This window comes from Malania oleifera, chromosome 2, assembly GCF_029873635.1.
Source record: "Malania oleifera isolate guangnan ecotype guangnan chromosome 2, ASM2987363v1, whole genome shotgun sequence".
NCBI lineage: Eukaryota > Viridiplantae > Streptophyta > Magnoliopsida > Santalales > Ximeniaceae > Malania > Malania oleifera.
The window spans coordinates 117,183,231-117,194,596 of record NC_080418.1 but is presented as its reverse complement, the minus strand read 5'-3'; the positions used below and the strand labels follow the sequence as shown (position 1 = coordinate 117,194,596).

The window sequence follows — 11,366 nt, the reverse complement described above, 5'->3', positions numbered from 1 at the left end:
GAGGACGTAAGTAATTCTATATCGAATCTCGTAAATTTCTTATCTTGTTTTTTTTACTGTTTTATTATTAGTTTCTGCATTACTTCAATTTCTTATATATTCAATAACAATAGTTGTAATATTGGTGTTTGACACAAGTGGGATGCCCGACACAACAACTTCTCGCCATAAGCTTGATGCAACTATTGTGCTCAACAATATTTTACGTCACAAAGGACTGGTTTGTCACTGAATCTTTTTTTTTTTTTTTTTTTTAATTTCTTCCAAGATTCATTCTTGTTACTGATTCTATTTTATATTCACTTTGAATCTTTGTTTTTTAAGGGCGTCAGTACCTTTGGGGGTGGAAAAGAAAATCCATGCATGGTGATTGATATAGACCACTGCATGTATGCATGCATGTAGAAACGAAGCTTTCTGGCTTTTCTTTTGACCCCATCTTTGATAATTCTTCTCCCACCAAGTTCCCCACACTGATAAAATGAGATTCTCATTTCAGAATTCTGTAGTGCTACGCGAAATTTCCATCTCTCATCTTTTCAACAATTTCCCTGTTGTGCACATTTACCATGCGAGGCCCACCAGACTTGACCTTATCAGGTGCAGAAATTTCTCATGTTTGGAAGCGGGGAAACTGCTAGGAATTGACGATTTGGAGATGGCAGTTGCCGCTTTCTTCGGTCTGTGGCTGTAATTGACACTCTTGGTTGAATTGATGTTCACTCCTTTCTGGGTACTTCTGTGATGATTGCGCAGAGGTGTCCTTGAATCTGTAGGATACCCTTAACTTTTTAGGGCACTATTGCTGTTCATAATCCCTCTACTCCCTCTACTCTACTCTCTCCATCAAATGCCATTTGGGTGTTTGTTAAAATGTTCTTTTGAGGTCAGGTTCACACACTTTGCAATCTTGGGTTTATCAGCTTTCTGATGATGGCACAGAGACGCCCCTGAATCTGTAGGATACCCCTAAGTTTTTAGGGTAGCGTTTCTGATTATAATCCCACTACTCTTAAAAATGTGCTTTTGAGCTCAGGTTTACAGACTTTGCAAGCTTGGATTAGCTAACAGATCTTGGGTTATTAGTTTTCTCCCTTAAGTTTTTAGGCACCATTGCTGATCATAATCCCTCTACTCTTACTCTGTCTTTCAAATACCATGTGGGTGTTTGTAAAAATTTGCTTTTGAGCTCAGGTTTAGAGACTTTGCAAGCTTGTAACAGATAGAATTATTGTTAGTTTCAAGCGTAAATTATGAAGTCTTCTCTGCTGGTTCCACTGTTCCTTTTGATATGGGTCTTCCTCAGTGGTCATGTGTGCTGCCAGAAACCTGTTGTTGTGAATATTGGCGCGGCTTTTACTTTTAATTCAGTAATTGGTAGAGCTGCAAAGGCAGCCATGAAGGCCGCTGTCTTTGATATTAATCATGATCAAAGCATTCTCAATGGGACCAAACTGAGGTTAATCAAGAAGGATACAGAGTGCAATCCCTTCATGGGGTCCATTCAAGGTACCATCAAAACCTTTCTCTTGTAGTTTCTTGTTTAATTTTTGGACTTGGAATTTGTCTGAGGGATTCCCATCGGTACAGCCTGTTTCTTTCTGTGATTGATTTTTTTCTTTTTTTCAGAGGTTACTTGCACAATTTACTGCTCTCTTGCTTACTCTTCTTTTTCCTAAGTTCTGAGCCAGCTGCGAAGTTTGTAATCTGTCAAACTCTTCCAATCTTTGAATTGTAAACATTGTATTCTAACAAGATTTAGAGTTCTTCTGCGTGTGATTATCCAAATTCATATTCTTTGGTCTATATTTTCATTTTATTTTAAAGTTTTTTATGTGTGAAAGAATTATGTAATATTGGTGGATACCCAAAGATGCTAGCTAGATTGTCAACTGCTCAAAATGTAAGAATTGGAAGTTGGGCTTTTTCTCTTATAACAAGTTATGTCCTGTTTGAATGTCGGGTAGTCACTAGGAAAACAAGGGGAGAAAAAAAGACCAAATGAAAGTTCAAAAAAATAAAATAAGATAAAACAGACATGCACACAAATCAGTGGAAGCAAAATCCGTGAGATCTTGTAAACTTTAGGCTGGATAATTTCAATCATATTCAGCATCATTTATCTTATATATGTATTTACATAAATGTAAAAGCGCACACGTGAAACAAAAGCAATGATCTCTCGTGTTCATGACAATGACATTTGACTATTAGCCGTTCTTGGAAATTTGGACTATGAGATGATAGGATGCTTTTTTCTGATGTAATTCTCATTATGCCCCTTGAACTGAAATCATTAGAGGGTGCACCCTGAGAAATTCCTTTAGTAGGATTAGTGGACTCCCAGTTTTGTATTATGGACTATCAGTGTCACAAAAAAAAAAAACATATGGGGGACTCTTATCAAGTGATTAGGGGGTTACCATGTGAACTGTAATGTCCAGACTAAACTGATAGAGGAAAACTATGTTCGCAACTAAGAATGTAGAGACTTAGAAATGTCTCACAACTTTCTCTCACCCAAGTGATGCCATACACCAAAGATGCCAGTTGGATTGTTAATGTAGTAACTGGCAGTTAGCTTCATTCTCTTATGAAAATTTATGTTCTGTTTGGTTTCTGAAGATTCATTAGAAAAGCATAAGAGAAACAAAAAGAAATAAAACTCTTTATCTTGCAAAGGCTGCCCTAAAAAGCCAACATTTCAAGGATGGCTGGCTTTCCTTTCATTTCCTTTTATTTGATTTGTCGTTCCTCATTTTCTTCTTCACAAATCAATAAAAGAGAAATCCAGGAGACTTCATAAGTTTCATGCTGTATAATATTATTCATACATGACATCATTTATCTTCTTTTACATACGCCAATTCATACACAAATATGTGCATGCACTTAGGCTTTATAGTGAAAGAAGAGCTTTGAGCTTCCCTAGCAATGATAACATTTACTTAATGATTTTGTTTGTAGTTTGAACTTTGGAATATGAGATACTACAGTGTTTTTTATCCAGAAATTGATGCTTCTTGAACTGAAATCATTAGCTTGCCCTTCTTGCAAGTCTTTCTTTTCTCATTTGACTTGTGATGTTGCACCTTTTTCTTGTTGTTTAAAGTGTAGCTCTTATACTTAAGAGTTTTATAAACAAATAAAGGAAAAGGGGATGCACAGCGGGGACTCATTGACGAGTGCCCTGTGATTGTCGACGAGTAAATCCCGAGAGCAACAACAAAAACTCAGAGATCTTGAGATACTGAAAGCAGAAAATGGGCTCATCGAAGAATGCCTTGTTCTCGTCGACGAGTGTCATCTCTGGATCATCAATTAATTCCCTGTTCTCGTCAATGAGTCTTTCTGGGCTGCAAGCAAATTTTTGAATTTTGAATTTGAAGGTTGGGGTGGTTGGGTAATTGGAGGGAAACCTCCGAGAGACTATTATATATGTCATTCTGGGCGTGTATTGACAAAGAGAGTGATCATTTGAGAAGTGTATTGTGTATATTGAGATTTCCTTAGTGAAATTCTTGTGCCATTGCTTCCATGGATGTAGGCTTTTCCGAACCATGTAAATCTTGTTGTTGTTCTTGTTGTTTGTTGGTTGTATTTCATTTACTTGTTGTATTTATTGTGCTGTGTTTTGTATTTATCCAATCCATATCGCAACATTTCTCTTTAGTCTTTGATTTGGAAAGTTAAAGTTCCTTTAAAATTTGAGGCTTTTACTTGGACTGGTCCTTGGGAAAATCAATGTCAATGACTTGATTAAGAAGCTAAGACCTAATAACGCCCTTTCACCTGACATTTGTGCCATTTACTTTAGGAGAGCAGAGACCTGTTCATATCTATTTTTCCACAGCCTCTTCACTTGGTCTCTCTGGGGTTAGTTGTTTAGGGTTTTTGGCTAAAAAAACTAGGTCTTCCCCTCCTCTTTGGAGGCTATATGTACTATTATGTTTAGGGGGTTGGTAATGGGAAGGAGAGGGAAGCTTTGTGGCAGTGTATTGTTATGGCTGGAGTGTTTGGTTAGAGATAAATGCTAGAAATTTTAAGGTCTATTAATCTGCTTTGGAGCAGAGTGGTGTTTCTTGCATCACTGTGGTGTTTGACAAATTGCTTCTGTTGACATGTCTCTCTCTCAGAGTCTCAAATTTACAGCAGGATCAGCTGGTTTTTCTTCAAGATGTTTTTTGATTGTTTTCATTTTTGTATGGTTTTTTTTTTTCCTTTGTTAGAGGGAGGATATTTTGTTCTCCTTGATTTTATTTCCATTTTTGTTGTCCTCTCTCTCTCTCTCTCTAATACAATTTATTTGTTCATAAAAAAAACCCTACCCTTCCAGTTCTGTAGGACTATTAATTAATGATTCACAAACAAGTGGTACCTCTGAAGTGATTATAAGCTACTCTTTTGGCCTATAATGTCCTGGTTCAACTGTTAATGGAAGAAAGGATTCTTAAAACGTGTTTGCTGCTTGGGAATAGAAATCTTTTGTTTTGTGACATAGATATAGAAATGTCCTGCAACTTTCATTCTTCTGAAAGGACAAATTTTGACACAGTTTATCTTTTTCATGTTTTTTCATCGCAAGAGAATGCTTCTCAGGGACAGAATCCTCAATATTACTACATACTACAAATTCTTAGCGCTGACATTTCTCTGATCCACCTCATCTCTTACTCAACTTCATTTTTTTTTTTTATCGGTTGTTGAAACTAAATGCGTACTCATCAAGGAGTTTGGCTACCAATATTTGCCTTTGAAAGAGGCAGCCATGTGTGGTTGGTATTTTTTTTTTATGCAGATGTATAACATCTTACTTTTGACCAAACAATTGCTAAAAACCAATATGAACTTGAACCACTCCTTGACCAGGCCCAACTATATTTCTTGCCTTTATTTCATAATTTGCTCTCTCTTCCCTTCTCCTTTCATAAGTTCAGGAATATCAGGGGGCTGAGAATACAACTTGTGAGTTTGTCCCATATTGGAAAATTTGAGTGGATGATGGATGCTTATATACATGATACCTAATAGGCTTAAAATTTTGGGTCAAATTGGTGTTCACCCATGTGTATGAAGTCTACCCATGGGCTCCTCTGGTGTTAACAAGTGATATTAGAGTCAACAGTTCGTCACTCTGGGTGAGCGATATCGTAAAAAGTCGAGACGTGAAACTAATTCTCCTAATGTGCTAACAGATGGAGGACCAAGTATGTGATCGAGGCCAATAAGGATCATCTAGGCTTGAGATGGATCCGAATAGGATCAAGATGTTGGAGGTAGGATTGGTTGGGAGGTACGTAGAATGCAATCCGAGGCACGTAAGGCGCCTGTAGTAAGGCACACTTGAGCAACTGTTGGGAAATTGGTCTTATTCCCATAAGGGAGAGGGTTTCCGTTCAAGGGAGAGCAATTGGAACTCACAAGTGAGAGGGAGATTGTTAAGAATTTCACTTGTGAGTTTGTCCCACATTGAAAAATTTGAGTGGATGATGAGTGCTTATATGCATGATTGAGTCCAAGACCCAATAGGCTTAAGCTTTTGGGTCAAGTTGGTGTTCACCCATGTGTATCAAGCCTACCCATGGGCTCCTCCGGTGTTAACACAAGGGCCTCAAAGCATGATCTATCCTAACTCACCTTATCCTTCTACTGCCCAAAGAAGGGCATAGAGACCATAAATTTCAATTCAAAAATAAGGAAGAGGAAAAGGCTTTAGTTTCAAAACTGCACATAATTCAAGATTATGTCTATTGCAGTTTATTTGTGTTTAGCACTTCATGCGGTTTACAGTTGTTAATGTAGAGTGTTGTTAGAGTATAAACTAATCCTGTGTTTGGGAGCTTGGAATTGGGACCGTGGATTTGGATCTATGTGGATTTTGACAAAATGTAGTATATAATTATATTGAGTTCCATCCAAATCCACACAAGCCCTAATCCTATGTCCATTATCTATGTTCCCAAACACACCCTAAATATACTTCTCAAATTCACATGCAATGGCCCAACTCAATTTTGTTCCATGAACCATTTGTATCAATGGATTAGCTTGACCCAAAACTTGAGATAATGGTTATAAACTGAAAAAAGGATTCATAAGTGGTTATTAATGGAGTTGAACTTACTAAATTCTGAGGATTCGGTATCAATTTATGCCTAATTGCCCCACATATAGTTCCTCAAAAAAAATATTTTCTAAACAAACCAAGTTCTAGCTGAGTTTCTTAAATCATGTGGTTCAAGCTCTATTTGGATTTAAGAATGCTTAGGGCATTGATTCTTTATTTGATGGGAGAAATTGAATGGTTGCCTTTGTGCATAATTTGTGTATATGCAGTGTATGGATATATAATGGAGTCAGAACTTGAATTTAGATTTCTTCCTACAAGCTGCATTCTACTTAAATTGTGATTTTGGATTTTCCCTATTTTTCGCAGCTTTTCAACTGCTTGAGAAGGAAGTAGTGACCGTGATTGGCCCCCTGTCCTCCACAATAGCTCATATGACTGCAGAAATTGCTAATGGTCTCCAAGTGCCTTTTGTCTCATATGCTGCCACTGACCCTACACTCTCTGCTTTGCAGTTCCCTTTCTTTCTCCGAACCACGCACAGTGACTCTTACCAAATGGCTGCAATGGCTGATTTGGTTTACTTTTATGGGTGGAGAGAGATCATTGCTATCTTTGTGGACAATGAATATGGAAGGAATGGAATATCAGCTTTAGATGATGAGCTTCAGAAGAAGATGTCAAAAATATCTTATAAATTGCCATTACCTACCGGATTTAATCTCAACACTATAACTGATTTGCTCAATAAATCCAAATCGCTTGAACCTCGTATTTATGTTGTTCATGTGAATCCTGACTCAGGTCTTAGGATTTTTACTATTGCTCAGAAACTTAAGATGATGACCAGAAACTATGTGTGGCTTGTGACCGATTGGCTTTGTACCACTTTAGATTCATTCTCCCCATCAAGTCAAACTTCACTCAACTTTCTCCAAGGGGTAGTGGGGATTCGTCAATATATTCCACCATCTGTCCAGAAGAAGGCTTTTCTTTCTCGGTGGAGAAAAATGCAGCAAAAAGGGTTAGCTCATTCTGGGATGAATACCTATGGACTGCAGGCTTATGATACAGTGTGGGCAACTGCACGTTCAATTGATAAATTTTTAAAAGAAAACGGCAGTATTAATTTTTCTTTTGCTCACCAATTTCACGATCCAAAGTTCAGGAAGTTTAAAGTATTTGATGGTGGAGATCTTTTGCGCAGGACATTATTGCAGACAAATTTCTCTGGTTTAACAGGTCATATTCAATTTAATCCAGATCGGAATCTCATGAGCGCTGGCTATGAAATCATTAATATTAACCAGATGGCAATTCACAGGGTAGGTTACTGGTCTAATTATTCAGGTCTTTCAGTTTTTCCCCCAAAAACTCATAAAGAGGAACAAGATAGCTATGCCCGTCGCAATCAGCAGCTTCAAAATGTCACTTGGCCTGGAAAAATGACAGAAAAGCCACGTGGGTGGGTGATTGCTGGCAATGAAAGGCCGCTGCAAATTGGAGTGCCAAACAGATTCAGTTTTGTTGAATTTGTAATGTCAGATTCACACAATGTCCATGAAATTAGAGGATACTGTATTGATTTGTTTGAGGAAGCACGAAAACTAGTCCCATATTATCTTCCTTACAGATTCGAGCTGTTCGGGGATGGTAGGTCCAACCCCAATTATGATGAGCTTGTGAGAATGGTTGCAGATAATGTAAGTGAAATGTACATATTTCTCAGAGTATTGAAAAAGATAGAACTCTTGAAACATGCTGAATGCAAGAAATCCCCTTATATAGCTCTAAAAATTATATGTGCTCTATGCTAAAAAATATGGCACTGACTCTTGGATGTAAACCATTAATTTGCAAGGCCAGATACTATATTGCAAATTGTTATGCAGAACACGTCTATTAGCATTTAGATTGACATAACTTTTTGGTGACAGGCGTTTGATGCTGCTGTTGGAGACATTGCAATTGTGCCTAACCGAACAAAGATTGTTGATTTTACTCAGCCTTATGCTGCTACTGGACTTGTCATTGTTACTCCAATTAGAAAATCAACATCAAGTGCTTGGGTATTTCTCAAACCATTTACAGTGGAGATGTGGTGCATCACTGCAGCTTCCTTTGTGATGATTGCCGTGGTTATTTGGATTCTTGAGCATCGTGTCAATGAAGATTTTCGAGGCCCCCCTAGAAAGCAGCTGATAACAATGTTCTTGTAAGCATCTTCTGTTTATTGAAATGCATTTTTGTTTTACATACACACAAATGCACATGCAAGCACTCATGGGGCTTGATGCTTTTGAATTGTGAATGAACCCAATGTGTAACGAAGTATTTATCCTCACTTTCACTCATTTAATGTTTCAGGTTCAGCTTCTCAACACTGTTTAAGACAAACCGTAAGGAATAGCCCAACCTTAATCTTCTTATTTTTCTTTTTAGCCATATATATGAGTGCATCCATCATTGGTAAAGTAACGATGAGAAGGCCTTAAGGATGCCTTAAACTTGCTGTGTCTAGTTAAGATGTTAAAAAAATTTCTGGTCTTTCTTTTTTCAAATTTGACAATTTTCATTATGAATCTTAGTCCTTAAATCATATCTACTCTTGCAACTCCAATTAAAATCAAGCTGCGATTCATTAAAATTTCTAAATGCAACTCTTTTCAATTTAATTTTCTTCTTTTCTGAATATTGGCAAACATAGAATTCCCAAAAGGAAAAAGAACCTAAAAAGATTGAGAGATTTGGAACTACCAGGTGGGTTTAAGGGCCCACTATGACATTAAAGGGCATAAAGGCAACAAAAGCTAACGTACTTTTGCCATCTAAAAGATTCTATTACAACAAGTCCTGGGTAGAGCAGAGCATTTGTTCTATAAAATTTATTTATTTTCTGTGCATGAAAATCATAATATAATTTATATCAAAGTTGATTACTTCATGAATATTTGTTCTTAATTTTGAAAAAGTTCTCTTGAAATTTCTTTGTTATTTTTGGGGGCATGATAATCATTAATTTATGTTCTCAATTTTTTACAAAATTCTCTTGAAATTTCTACTGAAGTTTTATAAATAAAGTACTCCTGGTTGGCGTTAATAACTCTTCTGATTATGATGCTGAATTACATAATTTTAAGAATCTATGCTGTTTGAAATTTAACAATCCTTTTGTCTTCTCATTAAATCACAGAAGAAGATACTGTAAGCACACTAGGGCGGATGGTAATGGTGGTGTGGCTTTTCCTGTTGATGGTGATCACATCAAGCTACACAGCTAGCTTGACTTCAATCCTTACAGTCCAACAGCTGTCATCATCCATAACGGGAATTGACAGTTTGATTGCAAGTAACTTGCCTATTGGGTTCCAAAAGGGTTCATTTGCATATAGCTACTTGACGGAAAATCTTAACATACATCGGTCGAGGCTTGTTTCTCTAGGATCCCCAGGAGATTATGAAAGAGCATTGAGGAAGGGGCCAAGAGATGGAGGGGTGGTGGCTATTGTTGATGAGCTTCCTTATGTGGAGTTATTTTTGTCAAATCAAACTGATTTTGGGATTGTTGGGCAATCATTCACCAAGAGCGGATGGGGATTCGTAAGTAGATGTTTATAAACATATGCTTTCTAAGATCTCTTCCCACCCCTGCAGGAGCAGGTTCCCCTACACCACCCACTCCATAGACTTTAAAATATAATTGTATCATGTACAAACAAGCACATGTGTACACAAGTGTTGAGCACTGAATAAGCATGCAATGAACACAGCTTATATCCATTTGCTCTGCAGAATTATGGATATGAGTGGAAGTAATTTTTTAAAATTCAAACATCAGATTTTTGGTGAAGTGCTCATCATTATAGTAGCATATTTTCATTTACATTTTATTTTCTTTAAAGTGATGTCCCCTAGTTTGCAGCTATGGAATGCACGAGTTGTGCAACATGAGCTTTAGCAAAAACATCAAATTTTAAAGAAATAGTGATCTGAAAATTTGAATGATTATCATGATAAATGAATGATATGGCATTTCATTTTGGCAGTGATCTTTTCATGGCATTTTCCCATTAATTCTACTCTGTATAATGAATCAGGCTTTTCGAAGAGACTCTCCACTTGCCATTGACATGTCTACAGCAATCTTGAAACTTTCTGAGAGTGGAAGGCTTCAAAAGATCCATGAGAAGTGGTTTTGTAAGATGGATTGTCCTGGGGCAAGGGGAGAAGATTCTGAACCTAATAAACTTCACCTGAGCAGCTTCTGGGGTCTATATCTTTTGTGCGGGGTTTCTACAATCACTGCTTTTCTTGTGTTTCTGTTACGAGCGGTCTGCCAATTTGTACGGTACAAACGGAAGCAGAGAGACCTTTCTGGTCCACCATCTGGATCAACAAGTACCCACTATTCTCAAATCATTTTTAACTTTTTTAATTTCATTGATGAGAAGGAAGATGCCATCAAGAAGTATTTTACCCAGTCTGACAATTCTCAACCCCAAGTAGGCAAGTAAACCGACCAATGCAGCATGCGTAGTTAAGAGTGCTGAATGGAATTCTCTTAGTAGTGTAATTTGATGATTTTGGTGTTGGACACTGATCCTATTTAGATTTTTTGTTTTTTTGGTATAGCATGTAAATATTTCTATGCCTAATAAAACTACTTTCTATGCCTAATAAAACTATGTTGTAAGGTGTAATAATTTGTTTTATCTTTGTTGTGCAAAGTGGCCTGAATGCCAATGCGCAGCGGAAATCAACAAATCGAATTGAAACAAGTAATGCAAGTAACCAATGATTAATATACGAAAACAAGCAATCACAAAGAGAATAAAGGAAAGTAAAAATCAAAGATACAAGAATTTACGTGGTTCGGCAATGTGTTTACATCCACGAAAGCAAACAACTAATTTTCACTATCATGTGTCAAAACTTACATCAAGGGTTACAAAATATTATTTATATTCAAACCCTATGCATATAGAAGGCCTAGAAACTATCTAAAATGCTTCTATAGTAAATTCAAGAGAAAAATCCTGCAAATCTCTCAATTTACTGATCTTTTGATTCAAAATTTGTGACCTATGCCAAACAATACTGTAGATGGTTTCAGGCAAATCGTCGACGGTTTAATACCAAGGTCAATCTTGAAGATTGAAATTGTCGACGATTTTAGAAAAATCGTCGACAGTTTAATACTGAGGGAAAATTGTCGATACACTCATCGACCTAAACGTCAATAGTTTCTTCCTTCAACCTCCTTCCTTGTTCTTTGCTTTACCATACTTTCCCGGTGTAT

General features: G+C 37.0%; 1 protein-coding gene across 1 annotated transcript; it reads left to right on the top strand.

The window, feature by feature from the left end:
- Positions 1-403: 403 nt before the first annotated feature.
- Positions 404-10,749, top strand: LOC131148673 (glutamate receptor 3.7-like). The gene is made up of 6 exons (XM_058098543.1): positions 404-1,509; positions 6,437-7,770; positions 8,005-8,282; positions 8,435-8,466; positions 9,261-9,667; positions 10,165-10,749. The coding sequence occupies exons 1-6, from the start codon at positions 1,254-1,256 to the stop codon at positions 10,579-10,581; spliced, it is 2,724 nt and encodes a 907-aa protein (XP_057954526.1). The 5' UTR covers positions 404-1,253; the 3' UTR covers positions 10,582-10,749.
- The last annotated feature ends 617 nt before the right edge of the window (positions 10,750-11,366 follow it).